Source organism: Carcharodon carcharias (assembly GCF_017639515.1).
Source record: "Carcharodon carcharias isolate sCarCar2 chromosome 27 unlocalized genomic scaffold, sCarCar2.pri SUPER_27_unloc_9, whole genome shotgun sequence".
NCBI lineage: Eukaryota > Metazoa > Chordata > Chondrichthyes > Lamniformes > Lamnidae > Carcharodon > Carcharodon carcharias.
In genome coordinates, this window is record NW_024470653.1 from 544,554 (window position 1) to 564,062 (window position 19,509).

The window sequence follows — 19,509 nt, forward strand, 5'->3', positions numbered from 1 at the left end:
TTGACGAGGTGGAATTTCCTGCTTTTAAAGTAGAAAACTAAAACGTAGAAGCAGATGCTGGTAAATGGATTTCCACTGGTCTGCGGAACATGACATCCCACCCCGCACCCACCACCCCCTGCCCCCAGCCACCCACCCCTCTGCCCACCGCCAGTCCCTCAGCTGGTCTCTCAGACCCTGACTAGATGCCATCTCCAGAATGCCTGGTCCCTAACTCACCCCTGCCACCCGACCCCACCCCACCTCACCTCACTCAAAGGTGAACGTCAAGATGTGAAGGGTTTGGCCTTCGTACCTCCCCGCTTGCCAGCCCCCAATTGCTTTGCAGCTGACCGATCGATTTTGGGTCCCGGAGATGGAGCGCCTCCGACCCTGCAGCACTCCCTCGGCGGCGTCGGCCGAGGTTGTGGGGCTCGAGTCTCTAATGGCGGGTGGAGGTGGTGGGGGGGGGGGGGGGGAGGGGGAGCAGGAATGCAAACCAAGCCTTTCAGACCCCGAGGAGAGAGCGCCGACCCACGGAGCCTCGGCGGACAGCGGATCGTGACCCGCGCTCCCGGATGAGCGACATGTCTTGCTGCCACCACTTCCCCGACTGCACCCCCAGCAGCCCCACCACCCCCGCCCCCTCCTCTACGACCTGTGCAAAAACCCATCCTCCTCTTGCCATCAGAGAGCTGGGGAGCTCACCGAGGCTCCGTCACTCAAAACCTCCTCCTTCGTAAACCTGTTCCTGCCCGCTATGTTGCTTCCTCGCGGCGGGCGATGACCCGCTTCCTGTGAACCACTTGCCCACCCCCCCCCACCCCCCCCCGCCGGCCGTGGCGCGTTGACGGCCATGCTCGGCAGGCCTCACCCCCCGGGCGACCCGGAGCTGTGCGCAGCAGGCAGTACGTGGGAGAAGCGAAAAGGAAAATCGCAGTTCACTGAGTATACGGGGGGAGCCGACCGACGTGAAAGGGGCGGGTGAAGTTCCAGTACAGGCGGGGGGGGGGGTGTCCTTGAGGAGCGAAAGAAACGGGCTGTTCCCCCCCCAAACTGTCCCGAACGTCGGAGAGCTCGTGAGGAACGAGCCGCCGCGGTGGTCGATGCCGCTGCTCAGGGTCCGTCAGTCAGCTAGCTCACAGTCGGCCTCTGAAAAAGAAGAGGGGGTAGATGTTCAGTGGTGGGAGGATCGGGGTGGGGGGGTGGGGGGGAGAAAAGAATGGACTTATCCCCTCGCTTCCAAACCCCTCCCCCACCCGGGGCACTCCCACCCCCCCCCGGCCCCACATAACCCACCGCTCAGCTCCCCGCGAGCGACAGCTCGCTAAGGTTTCAGCGCCTCTCCAAACTTGGGGTCTCTTGCACGACGGGCATCCCTCAGGTGCTTTGGTCAGAAGCTCTGGAATCTGCTCCCTGCACCTCCACCCCCCTTACACCTCTTCAGCTGAAAGACACCCAAATAAACAACCTCTTCCACCTGGCGTGTGGGCTATGGCTCACTGTCAACTTCCGTTGCTTTAAACGCCTCCGATGAAGGTCACGGGGAGGTCGCCCGACCGTCCAAGGCCCAACATAAATGCAAGTGGTTGCAGCGTAGACAGTAGCTTCAGTGGCCGTGGGGTCGGGTCATACCAGACGGGAGGAGATTCGCAGAATCACAGGTTGCAGAACACATGAGAAACATCTGACCTACCTACCTAACCCCATTGACCAGCGCTCGGCCCCATAGCCTTGAATGTTAGGACGTGCCGAGTGCTCATCCAGGTACTTTTTAAAGGATGTGAGGCAACCCGCCTCCACCACCCTCCCAGGCAGCGCATTCCAGACCCTCACCACCCTCTGGGTAAAAAAGCTTTTCCCCTCATTCCCCCCTAAACCTCCTGCCCCTCACCTTGAACTTGTGTCCCCTTGTGACTGACCCTTCAACTAAGGGGAACAGCTGCTCCCTATCCACCCTGTCCATGCCCCTTATAATCTTGTACACTTCGATCAGGTCACCCCTCAGTCTTCTCTGCTCCAACGTAAACAACCCAAGTCTATCCAACCTCTCTTCATAACTTAAATGTTTCATCCCCGGCAACATCCTGGTGAATCTCCTCTGCACCCCCTCCAGTGCAATCACATCCTTCCTGGATTGGTTTATATCAGACAGGAGGAGATTGGTGTGAGTGTCTGTGGGGTTGGTTTATATCAGACAGGAGGAGATTGGTGTCAGTGAGTGTGGGGTCGGTTTATATCAGACAGGAGGAGATTGGTGTCAGTGAGTGTGAGGTTGGTTTATATCAGACAGGAGGAGATTGGTGTGAGTGTCTGTGGGGTTGGTTTATATCAGACAGGAGGAGATTGGTGTCAGAGAGTGTGGGGTTGGTTTATATCAGACAGGAGGAAATTGGTGTGAGTGACTATGGGGTTGGTTTATATCAGACAGGAGGAGATTGGGGTCAGTGACTGTGGGGTCGGTTTATATCAGACAGGAGGAGATTGGTGTCAGGGAGTGTGGGGTCGGTTTATATCAGACAGGAGGAGATTGGTGTCAGTGACTGTGGGGCTGGTTTATATCAGACAGGAGGGGATTGGTGTCAGTGAGTATGGGGCTGGTTTATATCAGACAGTAGGAGATTGATGTGAGTGAGTGTGGGGTTGGTTTATATCAGACAGGAGGAGATTGGTGTGAGTGACTGTGGGGCTGGTTTATATCAGACAGGAGGAGATTGGTGTGAGTGAGTGTGGGGTTGGTTTATATCAGACAGGAGGAGATTGGTGTCAGTGAGTGTGGGGCTGGTTTATATCAGACAGGAGGAGATTGGAGTCAGTGAGTGTGGGGCTGGTTTATATCAGACAGGAGGAGATTGGTGTGTGTCTGTGGGGTTGGTTTATATCAGACAGGAAGAGATTGGTGTCAGTGAGTGTGGGGTCGGTTTATATCAGACAGGAGGAGATTGGTGTCAGTGACTGTGGGGCTGGTTTATATCAGACAGGAGGAGATTGGTGTCAGTGAGTGTGGGGCTGGTTTATATCAGACAGGAGGAGATTGGTGTCAGTGAGTGTGGGGCTGGTTTATATCAGACAGGAGGAGATTGATGTGAGTGAGTGTGGGGTTGGTTTATATCAGACAGGAGGAGATTGGTGTGAGTGACTGTGGGGCTGGTTTATATCAGACAGGAGGAGATTGGTGTCAGTGAGTGTGGGGTTGATGTAAATCAAATATTATCACTTCCAGTAACTGAAGAGGGACCCGGACAGTGTGGAAAGGATGGGAGAGATTGTTAGTGACACAATGCTTGTGTTGCAAAACTGACTGCCGACCTCGAACTCGAATCACACTCCCCCAGGGTTCATTTCCCTGCTGAGAGGGAGGTCATTCGGCCCATCAAGAATACAGCTAAATCCCTTTTTTTTTTGCCAGATTGGTCACGAAAGCTGATCGACTCTCACTGCAGAGACTTGAGAAGCACAATGATATGTTACAACAGTAAGACTCACAGGCACACGAACACGGGGTTCACTTTAAGTCAATTTAGAAGCACTATCAATATCATAAATGTATTTACTCAAAATATTATGCAATGCATCCGAAGTAATCTTGCTCAGAAATGCCATCGGCCGCCTGAAATTTTACCAGCAGTTGCAATTGCTCTCTGACTGACCCGGGTAGCTTCCTGCTTCGCTAGTCTCACGCGTACTGGCAGGGTTATCAGCCAGGAGATCAGCGCAAAGCATTCCGCGCACCACCAGCCTCTCCACGTGGTGGGGGACCCGCTGGTGCGGCACGCACCCCGCGGCGAAACACTGCCGGGGAAGCCGTAACAACCCATGGCTCCACTTCAGCGGCGGAATACTACCCCGTGTGTTACACAGGGCACTTGCATTTCTGTACAGCCTTTTCACCACCTCAGGACACCGCCCCCACCCCTCCACCCCGCGCCCCCTGCACAACGACCGCCCCCCCCCCCGCCCCACCCACCCACTCCCCCCGACCATGTGCTTCACAGCCAATAGCATCCGAGCAAAGGCAATTGCCAATTTGCGCGCAGCAAGCTCCCCCAAATCGCAATGCGACGGCAAACCCGATCATCTGTGTGTTTCCTTTTAAATTGACCCATATCTTGCCCCCCCTACCCCTCCTCCCCTCCCCCCCACCCCCCTCCCAAACTTCGGGGATAACTCTCCTGCCGCCTTCTTCCAATGGCAGCCGTGCGGTGTTACATGTGCATGGGTTGCCACAAAGGTCGGGGGGAGGGGGGGTGGGGGGAGGGTGGACCCCTCTGCTCAACGTCTCGTCCAAGAGACGGCGCCTCCGACAAAGCGGCACACCCTCGCCGCCGGCACCAGCGCAGAGTGCCAGTCCCTGGCTCTCTGGAGCAAGGGAGGGGGCTCGAACCCCACGAGCCTCCTGACTCGCCCTCCCTCTCCCCTCCCACTGCCTCCATCACCGCCCCCCCCACTGGCGACCCGCCCCCGATGCAGATCACTGAACTGACCGACGCCCGGCTCGTCCCCCACATCCCCCACCGCCCCGAGCGACGCCCAGGAGAACTCACCGCCAACCTCTCCAGGGCCACGTAGCAGGGGTGTACGGCGAGCGGGTGCAGGTGCTGGACCAGGGTCGGGATGTAGGTGTCATACTTGGTCCTCTGGTACAGCCGCAGAGGCCCCTGGTGGGGGGGAGGGGGAAAGGGGACAGGGTCAGGGGTCAGTCGGCAGTGTTAGAGAGAGGGGAGGGGGCTGGTCAGCCCTTACTTGTCCTTCCACAGCGCCCCCCCCCAGAAACCACAGGCTGGGGACGCACCCCGAGCCTCGGCTTCCCCTCACCGAGGCAGCCTGACGAGACGAGACGCTCCAACGGGTCAAGCCCGCGGGCTGGGAGCACTTCCACCAGGCAGAGGGCAGCAGCTCGATCCCGCCCTGCCAGCGATGCCCTCGTCTCCAGAATGAATTGTAGGGGGAGGAGGGAGCAAGGGGGTGTGTGGAAAGATGAGGCAGAATCCTATTGCTACCACTCTGAGAGAGAGAGAGAGAAATACGGGGGAGCTCTCTCTCTCTCACTCTCTCCCACACACACGCTCACCCGGGAGTGCAGACAGCCACCCACGTGCATATAAACAGGCACCCAAACACTCACAGGTGCGTCAACAGACAGACGCCCGCGCGCACAGACAGACAGACAGGCACCCGCGCGCGCACAGACAGACACAGACAGGCGCGCGCGCAGACAGACAGACAGGCGCGCGCGCAGACAGGCAGGTACCCGCACGCGCGCAGACAGACAGACAGACAGGCGCCCGCGCGTGCGCAGACAGACAGGCACCCGCGCGCGCGCAGACAGACAGACAGGCAGGCACCCCCGCGCGCGCAGACAGACAGACAGGCACCCGCACGCGCGCACACAGACAGACAGGCACCCCCGCGCGCGCAGACAGACAGACAGGCACCCCCGCGCGCGTAGACAGACAGACAGGCACCCGCACGCGCGCAGACAGACAGACAGGCACCCGCACGCGCGCAGACAGACAGACAGGCACCCGCAGACAGACAGGCAGGCACCCGCGCGCGCGCAGACAGGCAGACAGGCACCCGCACGCGCTCAGACAGACACCCACACACAAAAGTGGTCCCCTCCCAGCAGTCACTTGCGAGTGAGCAAGAGGCCTGCAGGTTTCTCACCCACTCCCCCCCCCCCCACCCCCCGACGTTGTCCTCCCAGGGGCCACCCCACCTGCTCCCCTCGGCCCCGCTCTCCGCAGCTCGGATTTAGCTCGCGCCCCTGGGGATGGGTCTACGTTTAGCCTCTCGCTGGGCAGTCCAGCCACAGCCGCTGTGGCTTTGGCCTCGGACGAGGAGCCAGACTCGAGGCGGCCAAGAGCCGAAAGCCGGACGGTCCTGGACAGGCGGGAGCAGCAGCAGCAGGAGCCCACTGAGAAACAGAGCGAGCGAAGGAATAGGAGGACGGACACTCGGGCCCTCCAGCCCCGCCAACCTAACCCACCGCCTCCCGCCCCACATCCCAGAGTCCAAGGAGCATTCGGCCCGGCCCGGCCCGGCCCGGTCTCCCTCACCTTCCCACCGAGGCAGGCGGTCAGCGGGTCCCGGCCCTCGTCCTCCGAGTCCGAGATAACGTCTGTCAACTCCACACTGTGAGGCCGCAGCGGCACGATCCCTGAGGGGAGGGAGGGGGGCGCGAGGGGGGAGGGGCGCGAGGGGGAGGGGGAGGGGCGCGAGGGGGAGGGGGAGGGGCGCGAGGGGGAGGGGGAGGGGCGCGAGGGGGAGGGGGAGGGCGGCGCGAGGGGGGAGGGGCGGCGGGGCGCGAGGGGGGGGGCGCAAGGGGGGAGGGGAGGCGAGGGGGGAGGGGAGGCGGGGCGCGAGGGGGGAAGGGGCACGATGAGGGAGGGCCGCGAGGGGGAGGGGAGGGGGCGCGAGGGGGAATTGAGGAGGGGAGGGGCGCACGAGGTGGGAGGGGAGGGGGGGTGCGAGAGGGGAGGGGGGGGGGCGCCAGGGGGGAGGGGGGGGGGCGCAAGGGGGGAGCGAGGGGGGAGGGGAGGGGGGGCGTGAGGGGGGAGGGGAGGGGGCACGAGGTGGGAGGGGAGGGGGGGGCACGAGGTGGGAGGGGAGGGGGGTGCGAGAGGGGAGGGGGGGCGCCAGGGGGGAGGGGTGGGGGCGCCAGGGGGAGGGGTGGGGGGCGCAAGGGGGGAGCGAGGGGGGAGGGGAGGGGGGGCGTAAGGGGGGAGGGGAGGGGCACGAGGGGGGAGGGGAGGGGGCACGAGGGGGGAGGGCACGAGGGGGAGGGGAGGGGGGCACGAGGGGGGAGGGAGAGATTGCGAGGGGGAGATTGCGAGGGGGCGGGGTTAAAAAAAAGATAAAGACAAGGTTGAAGCGGGAACTGGCACCTCGGCCCCCTCCCCCCCAGCACTCCCCCCACTGTGTCATCTGAGAAACAGTAACACCAATGTTGCAGCACTCCCACAGTCCTGACCCTCTGACAGTGCTGCACTCCCTCAGTGCAGACCCTCCGACAGTGCGGCACTCCCTCAGTACTGACCCTCCGACAGTGCGGCACTCCCTCAGTACTGACCCTCCGACAGTGCGGCACTCCCTCAGTACTGACCCTCCGACAGGGCGGCACTCCCTCAGTACTGACCCTCCGACAGTGCGGCACTCCCTCAGTACTGACCCTCCGACAGTGCGGCACTCCCTCAGTACCTACCCTCCGACAGTGCGGCACTCCCTCAGTACTGACCCTCCGACAGTGCGGCACTCCCTCAGTACTGACCCTCCGACAGTGCGGCACTCCCTCAGTACTGACCCTCCGACAGTGCGGCACTCCCTCAGTACTGACCCTCCGACAGTGCGGCACTCCCTCAGTACTGACCCTCCGACAGTGCGGCGCTCCCTCAGTACTGACCCTCCGACAGTGCGGCGCTCCCTCAGTACTGACCCTCCGACAGTGCGGCGCTCCCTCATTGCTGACAATCTGACAGTGCGGCACTCCCTCAGTGCTGATTCTCCGACAGTGCGGCTCTCCCTCAGTGCTGATTCTCACAGTGCGGCTCTCCCTCAGTGCTGATTCTCACAGTGCGGCTCTCCCTCAGTGCTGATTCTCACAGTGCGGCTCTCCCTCAGTGCTGATTCTCACAGTGCGGCTCTCCCTCAGTGCTGATTCTCACAGTGCGGCTCTCCCTCAGTGCTGATTCTCACAGTGCGGCACTCTCTCAGTGCTGATTCTCCGACAGTGCGGCCCTCCATCAGTGCTGATTCTCACAGTGCGGCACTCCCTCAGTGCTGATTCTCAGTGCGGCACTCCCTCAGTGCTGATCCTCCGACAGTGCGGCCCTCCCTCAGTGCTGATTCTCACAGTGCGGCTCTCCCTCAGTGCTGATTCTCAGACAGTGCGGCCCTCCCTCAGTGCTGATTCTCACAGTGCGGCACTCCCTCAGTGCTGATTCTCCGACAGTGCGGCCCTCCATCAGTGCTGATTCTCACAGTGCGGCTCTCCCTCAGTGCTGATTCTCACAGTGCGGCTCTCCCTCAGTGCTGATTCTCAGACAGTGCGGCACTCTCTCAGTGCTGATCCTCCGACAGTGCGGCCCTCCCTCAGTGCTGATTCTCACAGTGCGGCTCTCCCTCAGTGCTGATTCTCAGACAGTGCGGCCCTCCCTCAGTGCTGACACTCAGACAGTGCGGCAGTCCCTCAGTGCTGACACTCAGACAGTGCGGCAGTCCCTCAGTGCTGATTCTCAGACAGTGCGGCTCTCCCTCAGTGCTGATTCTCAGACAGTGCGGCACTCCCTCAGTACTGATTCTCAGACAGTGCGGCTCTCCCTCAGTGCTGATTCTCAGACAGTGCGGCTCTCCCTCAGTACTGACACTCAGACAGTGCGGCACTCCCTCAGTACTGATTCTCAGACAGTGCGGCTCTCCCTCAGTGCTGATTCTCAGACAGTGCGGCTCTCCCTCAGTACTGACACTCAGACAGTGCGGCTCTCCCTCAGTACTGACACTCAGACAGTGCGGCCCTCCCTCAGTGCTAATTCTCACAGTGCAGCTCTCCCTCAGTGCTGACACTCAGACAGTGCGGCACTCCCTCAGTGCTGACACTCAGACAGTGCGGCCCTCCCTCAGTGCTGATTCTCACAGTGCGGCTCTCCCTCAGTGCTGACACTCAGACAGTGCGGCCCTCCCTCAGTACTGATTCTCAGACAGTGCGGCTCTCCCTCAGTACTGACACTCAGACAGTGCGGCCCTCCCTCAGTGCTGACACTCAGACAGTGCGGCTCTCCCTCAGTGCTGACACTCAGACAGTGCGGCACTCCCTCAGTGCTGATTCTCAGACAGTGCGGCAGTCCCAGTGCTGATTCTCAGACAGTGCGGCAGTCCCAGTGCTGATTCTCAGACAGTGCGGCACTCCCTCAGTACTGACCCTCCGACAGTGCGGCTCTCCCTCAGTACTGACACTCAGACAGTGCGGCACTCCCTCAGTACTGACCCTCCGACAGTGCGGCACTCCCTCAGTGCTGACCCTCCGACAGTGCGGCACTCCTTCAATACTGACACTCAGACAGTGCGGCCCTCCCTCAGTGCTGATTCTCAGACAGTGCGGCCCTCCCTCAGTGCTGATTCTCAGTGCGGCACTCCCTCCGTACTGACACTCCGACAGTGCGGCCCTCCCTCAGTGCTGATTCTCAGACAGTGCGGCACTCCCTCAGTACTGACACTCCGACAGTGCGGCACTCCCTCCACGCTGCCCCAATATAACGCCGTGCTCCTTCACTATGGGATGAGCAGAAATGTCCTCCAATTAAATACTGGGAGGGCGAAGCCATGATTTCCGGCACCCACGCCAATCTCCATCCCACCGACTCCACTCCTCTCCCTGGCAACAGTCCGAGATTAAGTGTCGCATTTGACCCCCCCCTCCAAGATGAGTTCCCGACCACATACTCGTGCCATCGCTAGCGCTCCTGTTACCCACGTCCTCCGCTCATCAACCGCTGAAACCCCTTCACCCGCCCCCTTCGTCAACTCCGGACTTGACTATTCCAAACCCACCATTGGCTGCTATCCCACCCTCCGTAAACTTCAGCCCATCCGAAACTCCGCTGGCCCCCCCCCCCCCCACCACTGCGTGTCCTAACTCGCACCGAGTCCCATTTCACCCACACCCCCCCCCCCCCCCCCACAACCACCACCACCACCACTATCGGCACCCCACCCTCCGCCCGCCTTGCTCGCCGACCACCACTGGCTCCCCAGTCACGTAACGTCTCCATCTTCAAATTCTCACCCTCGTATTCAAATCCCCTTCCAGGGTCAACCACAGCCCCCTCTCCCCTCCGCCTGCGCTCCCCATTCCTGGAATCTCCTCCAGCCCCGAGATCTCCGCGGCCCTTCAATTCCCGCCTCTCGAAGGCTCCCCAGGGCTTTTAAGCGCTCCGCCATTGGCGGCCGTGCCTTCAGCTGCCCTGGGGCCCCCACCAAGCTCTGGGAGTCCCTCCGCCAAGTTATCCCTCCCTCTCTCTCTCTCTCTTTCTCTTTCAGGCGCTCCTGAAAAAACCGGCCTCTTCGGCCGAGGTGTCGGTCACCCAGACCCAAAACGCGCCCCCTTGGTGCCCCATCCTGCTTTCTAACCGCGTTGGGCTACTCCACTGCATTGAAAGGTGCTACACAAACTCCGCTTGCTGTCGATCGTCCACTTCCACACCCCTGGAAACAGGCCGCGCGTGTTGCAGGGAGGCGGTGGCAGAGTGGTACTGTCACAGAATACCTCAGTGCAGAAGAGGCCCTTCGGCCCATCAAGTCTGCACCGACACGTGAGAAACACCTGACCTACCTACCTAACCCCATTGACCAGCGCTCGGCCCCATAGCCTTGAATGTTAGGACGTGCCGAGTGCTCATCCAGGTACTTTTTAAAGGATGTGAGGCAACTCGCCTCCACCACCCTCCCAGGCAGCGCATTCCAGACCCTCACCACCCTCTGGGTAAAAAAGTTTCTCCTCACATCCCCCCCTAAACCTCCTGCCCCTCACCTTGAACTTGTGTCCCCCTCGTGACTGACCCTTCAACTAAGGGGAACAGCTGCTCCCTATCCACCCTGTCCATGCCCCTCATAATCTTGTACACCTCGATCAGGTCACCCCTCAGTCTTCCCTGCTCCAACAAAAACAACCCAAGTCTATCCAACTTCTCTTCATAACTTCAATGTTTCATCCCAGGCAACATCCTGGTGAATCTCCTCTGCACCCCCTCCAGTGCAATCACATCCTTCCTATAATGTGGCGACCAGAACTGCACACAGTACTCCAGCTGTGGCCTCACCAAGTTTCTATACAACTCCAACATGACCTCCCTACTTTTGTCAGCTATGCCTCGATCGATAAAGGCAATCGCTGGGCTAGTAATCCAGAGACCCCAGGGGTGATGCTCTGGGGACCCGGTTTTGAATCCCACCACGTGCAGATGGTAGGATTTGGATTCAATAAAAATCAGGAATTAAACGTCTAATGACCACGAAGCCGTTGCCGATTGTCGTTAAAAACCCCCATCTGGTTCACTAAATGTCCCCGTTTAGGGGAGGGGGAAATCTGCCACCCTTACCCGGTCTGGCCTACATGTGACTCCAGACCCTCTGAACAAGGGCAATTAGGGGTGGGTGATAGCCTATCCAGCGATGCCCACGTCCCACGATCGAATATATAGATAGATATATATATATATATATTTTTTTTTAAATTTGGGTGTGTTACCTGTGGTTGGGTCCTGGAGCCGCTCACACGATCCTCCTACATCCGGGCTCCTACAAGCCGGATGGATCAATCCCGAGGCAGCTTGGTTCCTGGGGAGAAGCCGAACGAGCTAAGTAAGCAAGTAGATGGAAGGGAGGTAACGTGGTGGCTGCTTTTTCAACAGCAGAAGGCAGCGCACGGGACAAAAGGGTCATTACACGGTGGAGACGCCACTGTCGATAAGTCTCCCTCTGCCGCTGGTAGGCCCAGAATGCCATCGTCAGCGTCCCTACGCCCACCCATCATCACCCACACCCACCCACCCCCTCCCCCCCACCGGCTACCACCCACCCCGCACACCCCCACCCCACCAGAGTCCAGGCCGAAGCCGCATTTGAAGCGGGGGGGGGGGGGGGGGGGGGGGGGGGGGGGGGTTGACTCTCTGCCACTCAGCCTAGGTGGCAGGGGCCAGGGCAGATCGTGGGGCGTGAAGCCGGGGCAAACTAACCCCGCCGGGCGGGGTCTAAACACCATCGGGGGCCGGCTCGATCGAATGGCCTCTTCCTGCCCCGTCAACTTTGCTGATCTCTCCTGCGGCTGGCGCTGAGTCCGCCGACGGAGCAATTGAGCTCCAAGTGACCCCAGGCCGCGCTTATTTGCCACCATCAGCCCGCCGGCTTAAAGGCTCCATTTTGAGCGTCGGCGCGACGTGAGACTCGTTATTCCTTCTGCAAGGAGCTGCTGAGGGACGTGGCTTCTCGCAGCGAAGGGGGAGATTCAGCATCAACGAAGTGACCGAGTTCTGCATCCCAGAATCAGGAGTGTAGGTTGCAGATAATCGGCAGAGGTTGTACGGTAGGGCAACAGTCAGAGAACAGAAAGGCATTCACAGGACTCCGGGGCCAGTGGACAGCCCGGTTTATTCCACTGCCCCACTCTGCACCCCCCCCCCCCCCCCCCCAATAGCCCTACATCAATCCCAATCTAATCCCGCTCTGTCCCCATAGCCCTGTCTCAATACCAAACTAATCCAATTGCCCCGCCCTCTCCCCATTGCCCTGTCTCAATCCCAAACTAATCCCACAGCCCCGCCCTCTCCCCATAGCCCTGTATCAATCCCAAACTAACCCCACTGCCCCACTCTCTCCCCATAGCCCTGTATCAATCCCAAACTAATCCCATTGTCCCGCTCTCTCCCCATAGCCCTGTATCAATCCCAAACTAATCCCACTGCCCCGCTCTCTCCCCATAGTCCTGTATCAATCCGAAACTAATCCCACTGCTCCGCTCTCTCCCCATAGCCCTGTATCAATCCCAAACTAATCCCACTGCCCCGCTCTCTCCCCATAGCCCTGTATCAATCCGAAACTAATCCCACTGCTCCGCTCTCTCCCCATAGCCCTGTATCAATCCTAAACTAATCCCACTGCCCCGCTCTCTCCCCATAGCCCTGTATCAATCCTAAACTAATCCCACTGCCCCACTCCGTCTACATAGCCCTATATCAATCCTAAACTAATCCCAGTGCCCCGCTCTCTCCCAATAGCCCTGTCTCAATCCCAAACTAATCCCACTGCCCCACTCCGTCTACATAGCCCTATATCAATCCTAAACTAATCCCAGTGTCCCGCTCTCTCCCCATAGCCCTGTATCAATCCCAAACTAATCCCACTGCCCCGCTCTCTCCCCATAGTCCTGTATCAATCCGAAACTAATCCCACTGCTCCGCTCTCTCCCCATAGCCCTGTATCAATCCCAAACTAATCCCACTGCCCCGCTCTCTCCCCATAGCCCTGTATCAATCCGAAACTAATCCCACTGCCCCGCTCTCTCCCCATAGCCCTGTATCAATCCCAAACTAATCCCACTGCCCCGCTCTCTCCCGTAGCCCTGTATCAATCCTAATCTAAACCCAAATGGAATCTAGACACCGTTAGGGACCAGCTGAATTGATTGGCCCCGTTATGCCGGGGAGGGGGGGGGTGGCGTTACAGCCCGCCCGATGCCCTGTGCCGCATCTGACCGCGAAGCCGGGCCTCTAAGCCGACACAGGCCGGTGGTAGCAAATAGACGTGGCCCGGGGTCACTCAGAGATCAATTGCTTCATCAGTGGATCTGGTTCCGGGCACGGAAGGGACTTCCGCCCCCTGCACCACCCCCCCTCCCCCCCCCAAACCACTGGGCACCGATAAAACGGAACAGTGTGCAGAGGAGGGCAGAACAAGATAAGGTGACTCAGAGACAACTCCAACACCCACCACCCCCAACTTCCCCCTCCACCAACTAAAAACCATAATTGGAAGAAACGGGGAAGGAGACAAAGCTAAAGCTTGCCCAGTCTGGTCGGTGTGGCTTCAGGATTACGCCAGCAAGGCCAGCTCTGCACGTTGGAAAAAAGAGTGACCGTAAACCTCACTGGCATCTGCTAAAGGGGCGAAGGTCGTGACCCCCTCCCTCCCTCTCTCTCTCACCATCAAGCCCCCCACCCCCCCTCCACCTCCTCCCACCCCATCACACACTTACTCTTTCTCCTTGCTTCTGCGCGGCAGCCTCCAGCGACGAGACGGCGAGGTGGACGGGCTACTCCCCTCCCACGGCGATCGGTCACTGTCGCGCCTCGTTCCGCGAACATCGCGGCCGCTCGCCCGTTTGATTCCCGTCAGCCTCCAGGGGCGGGTGGGCTCCCCCGGGCCGGGGCTGCACTCGCCGTGCAGGCCGCCCTCCCCGGACGCCGCCCGCTTCCGCGCCGAGATCCAGCCGCACCTCCCGCAGGCTGGTGACGGTGACGACAGCGGCGCCCCCTTGACCTCCCGCCAGGCGCTCGAGGTTTCGACCGGGGCCGCCGGCTGGAGGAGGAGGAGGAGGGGGTGGGGTGAGTGCCGGAGCCCGGCGTCCCCCGGTTCGGACTGTCGGGGCGGCAGGCAGCCGGGGTCCCCGCCGCAGCTCCTCCCCGGCGCCCCCGCACCGCCGTGGGAAGCCCGGCCACTCCTCCGCCTCTCCGGGCCCCTTGCCCACGGTTGCCGGCTGCCCGCCGCCCGCTGCTCCGGGGTGAATGGCGGGGACACCCACCCCGAGCCCTCGCCGCCCTCCTCTCGTCCCGCCGGGGCCCAGGGTGACCGCCCGTCTTCGCCTGGAGGGCGCGGGCCGGTGCTTCTCCAGGCCGTCGGGAAGGTGGGGCCGCCTCGGAGGTTGATGTCGGGCTCCACTTCTGACGCGAGGCCAAGGGACACTTGGAAGAAAGGGCCAGGAGTCAGACATGAGAAACCCGATGCCCGTACCCCACCCCACACCCCCCCCCCCCCCCCCCCCCCCCCCCAACCTGACAAACCCGACCCCTTCATTATCAACTTGCACACCGCTGGGGTCAGTCAGAGTTCAATTGCAACTACTTGCAAATTTGAGGCCGGCATTTTGAGGTGTGACGAACGTGCACGTCACAGCACGTGTCTATACTCCTACGCGGGTACACACAAGTACACAAAACACACACACACACCATGCAGGGAATAGACACGCTAGACAACCTTCTGTGGCATTGCTCGAAGTAAAAAAAAAGGACGTGCGGTTCTAGAGCGCCTTTCGGGATCTCAGGGCAACCCCCAGCGTGCCCGACGAAGTCTTTGCTTTTGAAGCACGGGTCCCGCCGTAACGTAGGGAACGCGGCAGCCAACCAGTGCAAAGGAAGATCCCGCAAACCGTGACGTGCTCAATCGTCAGATCGTCTGTTTTTCCTCCGAGAGGAGCTGTTTGGGGGAAGGTGACGGCTCGGTGGTATTGTCACTGGGTTAGTAACCCAGAGACCCCGACCCCACATCACCACCCCACCCCCTCCAACAACCACCCCCCCCTCCCCGAAGGGTGAATGCTCTGGGGGACCCGGGTTTGAATCCCGCCCACGGGCACACAGGGTGGAACTTGAATTCAATAAAAATCTGGAATTAGACTAACGACGACCGTGAAACTATTGTCGATTGTTGTAAGAAAAACCCCATCTGGTTCACTCATCCCCTTTAGGGGAAGGGGAAACCTGCCGTCCTTACCCGGTCTGGCCGACACGTGATTCCAGACCCACAGCAGTGCGGTTGGCTCTTAAAATGACCTTGAGCGAGGGGCAATGACGGATGGGCAACAAATGCAGGCCCAGCCATGCGAAGCCCACGTCCCGTGAATGAAATTTTTAACAGGACATGTTGGCTGAGGGATAAATATTGCCTCCAGGGCACCAGCACCGTGAGACGCCGGTGTTAACAGCACAGCTTTCGGTCAGGCGCTCAGGACAAACACAAGAGTGTCAAATTTCAAACAATCACATGCAAGAGGTCATTGACCGGGAGAGAGCGCGCGCGAGAGGCAGAGAGAGAGCGCGCGCGAGAGGCAGAGAGAGAGCGCGCGCGAGAGGCAGAGAGAGAGCGCGCGCGAGAGGCAGAGAGAGAGCGCGCGCGAGAGGCAGAGAGAGAGCGCGCGCGAGAGGCAGAGAGAGAGCGCGCGCGAGAGGCAGAGAGAGAGCGCGCGCGAGAGGCAGAGAGAGAGCGCGCGCGAGAGGCAGAGAGAGCGCGCGCGAGAGGCAGAGAGAGAGCGCGCGCGAGAGGCAGAGAGAGAGCGCGCGAGAGAGCCAGAGAGAGAGCGCGCAAGAGAGCCAGAGAGAGAGCAGGAGATGAAAGGAGGCAGCTGAACTGCAGACAGAAGCAGGAGGAGTTTGGCTTGTCACCGGCTCCACGGGACCCTCTTCGCCGACGGTAGACCGGCCGGGTGGGCTGGCTACCGCGAGCACACCCGAACACCGTAGGCAAACTCGTCTGTTGTGGTCTTACTCAACAGAGAACACCGAGAATGGATTTGCCACCAAATTCTGGTGTTGGCGTCTCATCTGGTATTTCCGGTGTTTAAGAACTTTAAAAAAGTGGAGGGGGGGGGAGGTGGGGGGAAATCGAACAGCCACACCCCAGGGACGTGCTACCCAAGGACATGGTCCCGGAATTCTGCCCCCCCCCCCCACCACTCCCCCCCACCACCACACAGCAATTTATACCACAGGAGGAAAGGGTGCTCGCTGCGATCCTTTGAAATTTGGCATTCTTGCATTTGTCCTGATAAGCTGCCTCCACATGTCAAAATGCTGGAGCTCCCTCCCTAACCGCACGGCGGGTGTGCCTACTCGCAGTGGCTCCAAGAAGACGGGCTCACCCGCCGCCTTCTCCAGGGGCAGTTAGGGACGGGCAATAAATGCTGGGCCCGGCCCAGCGACCCCCGCAGCCCTGTGGCTCGCTTCAAGGAAAAGTGCGCCTTTCCCGCGATGTTCGAGTTCCGTGTCCCTGTTCGAAGCGGCTGTTAAGAACTGGAGAAGAGAGATTAAAACCCAGCGTTAACGCCCCGAGCTCCACCAGTCTGGACGCTGCGAATACTTGGGGTGCTGGTCGACCACCGTCTGTCCCTCACGCGCCCTCTCTCGCCCGGGTGCTCTTTCACTCTCTCTCTCTCTCTCAATTTCTAGTCCCTTCCCCTTCCCGACCACCTACCTCCGTCCTGGGGGTCGGACACCTCTGTGTTTCCGATGAGCAGCCACAGCGAGCGAGGGTCGAGTTTCTTCAGGCACCCGATCAGGAACTGCGCGTGGCAGGGGTCAGAAGAGTCCACGGCCCGGGCCGCCTCTCGTAGCTGTGGGGGGGGGGGGGAGGACGAAAGGGCCGTGAAGCCGGTGCAAGCAGGGAGGGAGGGAGGGGGAAGGTGAGGGAGGGAGGGAGGGGGGAGGGAAGGGAGGGGAACAATGAGGGAGGGAGGGGGGAGGGAGGGAGGGAGGGAGGGGGGACGGTGAGGGAGGGAGGGAGGGGGACGGTGAGGGAGGGAGGGGGACGGTGAGGGAGGGAGGGAGGGGGAAGGGGAGGGAGGGGGACGGTGAGGGAGGGGGACGGTGAGGGAGGGAGGGGGGAGGGTGGGGGACGGTGAGGGAAGGAGGGGGACGGTGAGGGAGGGTGGGGGACGGTGGGTGAGGGAGGGGGGGGACGGTGAGGGAGGGAGGGAGGGGGACGGTGAGAGAGGGAGGGAGGGGGACGGTGAGAGAGGGAGGGAGGGGGACGGTGAGAGAGGGAGGGAGGGAGGGGGACGGTGAGAGAGGGAGGGAGGGAGGGGGGACAGGGAGGGAGGGGGACAGGGAGGGAGGGGGACAGGAGGGAGGGGACAGGGAGGGAGGAGGGAGGGGACCGGGAGGGAGGGGGATAGGGAGGGAGGGGGACGGTGAGGGAGGGAGGGAGGGGGACGGTGAGGGAGGGAGGGAGGGGGACGGTGAGGGAGGGAGGGGGACGGTGAGGGAGGGAGTGAGGAGGACGGTGAGGGAGGGAGGGGGTCGGTGAGGGAGGGAGTGAGGGGGACGGTGAGGGAGGGAGGGGGACGTTGAGGGAGGGAGTGAGGAGGACGGTGAGTGGGGCTGAACAAGCTCACAAATGGCAGACAGGGCACCACATGCTCTCTCTCCCCGTGATCCTGCCCTGCCTCCCCCTCCCTCCCGGAGCCCGAGTAGGTTAAACCTCCCCCTCTCCCTCTGCCTGCCCTCCTGGGCTCCTGGGGCACAAAGTCAGCTGGATATTCAACTGCAGGGGCCATCAAGGCCAAGGGATCACACACTTACCGAGAGCATTTGGTGGGGCTCAGTGCCAACTGTAGCCCCCATTCTCCCCCTCCCATGGTTTATGTCGCCCCTAGTTACCAATCTCATGCATATATGATACCCTATCTATATAACCCACACTCCCGCCACCCACCATCCATATAACCCACACCCCCGACATCCGCCATCTATATTAACCACACCCCCAGCACCCACCATCTATATAATCCACACCCCCGGCACCCAGCATCTATATAACCCACGCCCTTGGCATCCACCATCTATATAACCCACACCCCCGGCACCCACCATCTATGTAAACCACACCCCCGGCATCCACCATCTATATAACCCGCACCCCCGGCATCCACCATCGATATAATCCACACCCCCCAGCATCCACTATCTATAAAACCCACATCCCCTGGCACCCACCATCTATATAACCCACACCCCCTTGGCACCTGCCATCTATATAACCCACACCCCCTTGGCACCTGCCATCTATATAACCCACACCCCCTTGGCACCTGCCATCTATATAACCCACACCCCCTTGGCACCTGCCATCTATATAACCCACACCCCCTTGGCACCTGCCATCTATATAACCCACACCCCCTTGGCACCTGCCATCTATATAACCCACACCCCCTTGGCACCCACCATCTATATAACCCACACCCCCTGGCACCTGCCATCTATATAACCCACACCCCTGGCATCCACCATCTACATAAACCACAGCCCTGGCATCCACCATCTATATAACCCACACCCCCTTGGCACCTGCCATCTTTATAACCCAAAACCCTTGGCACCTACCATGTATATAACCCACACCCCCTTGGCACCTGCCATCTATATAACCCACACCCCCTTGGGAACCTGCCATCTATATAACCCACACCCCCTTGGCACCTGCCATCTATATAACCCACACACCCTTGGGCACCTGCCATCTATATAACCCACACCCCCTTGGCACCTGCCATCTATATAACCCATACCCCCTTGGCACCTGCCATCGATATAACCCAAACCCCTTGGCACCCGCTATCTATATAACCCACACCCCTTGGCACCTGCCGTCTATATAACCCACACCCCTTGGCACCTGCCGTCTATATAACCCACATCCTCCCCCACCACCAACCCCGCACCCTCCCACCCCCGCCAGACCCACTTCCCCGGCCCTGTCAACTAAATAACCCACATCTCTCTCTCTCTCGCACACACTCACACTATCCCGGTGCTCCTCCGACAACCCCCCCCACCCCACCCTGTTACCCACAGGACAAGGGTTGCGGGGGGGGGAACAGTGTGCGGCACACGTACCTGGTCGAACCGGACCCTGGGCAGCGACTGGTCCAGGCGCTGCAGGTACTCCCAGAGCAGCTTCTGCAGCATGCTCATGAACTCCTCTCCGTACTCCTCCCGCATGGGGCCCTGTCAAAAAAAAAGAGGGCAGCCCCCGTCACGCCCGGACCCTCTCACCTTTCTGGAGCGGCGGGCCGTCCCCGCAGCCTATGCGTGGTTCAACGGAGCACTTTCCCTATACAGCAGCAGTGAACCCCAACCCCCACCCCCCGCCTCCCCATCGCACAGCCAGAGGGGGAGGGGGCAAGGGGGAGGGGGGGAGGGGGCGAGGCGGAGGGGGCGAGGCGGAGGGGGCGAGGGAGATGGGGAGGGGGCGAGGGAGATGGGG

At 60.7% G+C, this 19,509-nt stretch overlaps 1 protein-coding gene across 3 annotated transcripts; it reads right to left on the reverse strand.

The window, feature by feature from the left end:
• Nucleotides 1-147: 147 nt before the first annotated feature.
• Nucleotides 148-19,248, reverse strand: LOC121273988 (translation initiation factor IF-2-like). 3 transcript variants are annotated; one of them, XM_041181116.1, is made up of 7 exons: nt 19,140-19,248; nt 16,717-16,855; nt 13,724-14,429; nt 11,222-11,310; nt 6,039-6,139; nt 4,524-4,637; nt 148-1,131 (listed from the first exon to the last, which is right to left on the reverse strand). In XM_041181116.1, exons 1-7 carry the CDS (start codon nt 19,242-19,244, stop codon nt 1,114-1,116), a joined length of 1,272 nt encoding a protein of 423 aa, XP_041037050.1. In that variant the 5' UTR covers nt 19,245-19,248; the 3' UTR covers nt 148-1,113. The 3 variants fall into 3 exon arrangements, with proteins under 3 accessions (XP_041037050.1, XP_041037051.1, XP_041037052.1); XM_041181117.1 differs by lacking the exon at nt 4,524-4,637; XM_041181118.1 differs by lacking the exons at nt 4,524-4,637; nt 6,039-6,139.
• Between the last annotated feature and the right edge of the window lie 261 nt (nt 19,249-19,509).

Excerpts from the sequence above, each read along its gene's own strand:
- LOC121273988 (XM_041181116.1), bottom strand. The coding sequence starts at position 19,244 with ATGCGGGAGGAGTACGGAGAGGAGTTCATGAGCATGCTGCAGAAGCTG. Across the intron at positions 16,856-19,139 it reads CCAGGGTCCGGTTCGACCAG|CTACGAGAGGCGGCCCGGGC; the intron begins GTACGTGTGCCG and ends CCCCCCCCACAG. Across the intron at positions 14,430-16,716 it reads GTCCGACCCCCAGGACGGAG|TGTCCCTTGGCCTCGCGTCA; the intron begins GTAGGTGGTCGG and ends CTTTCTTCCAAG.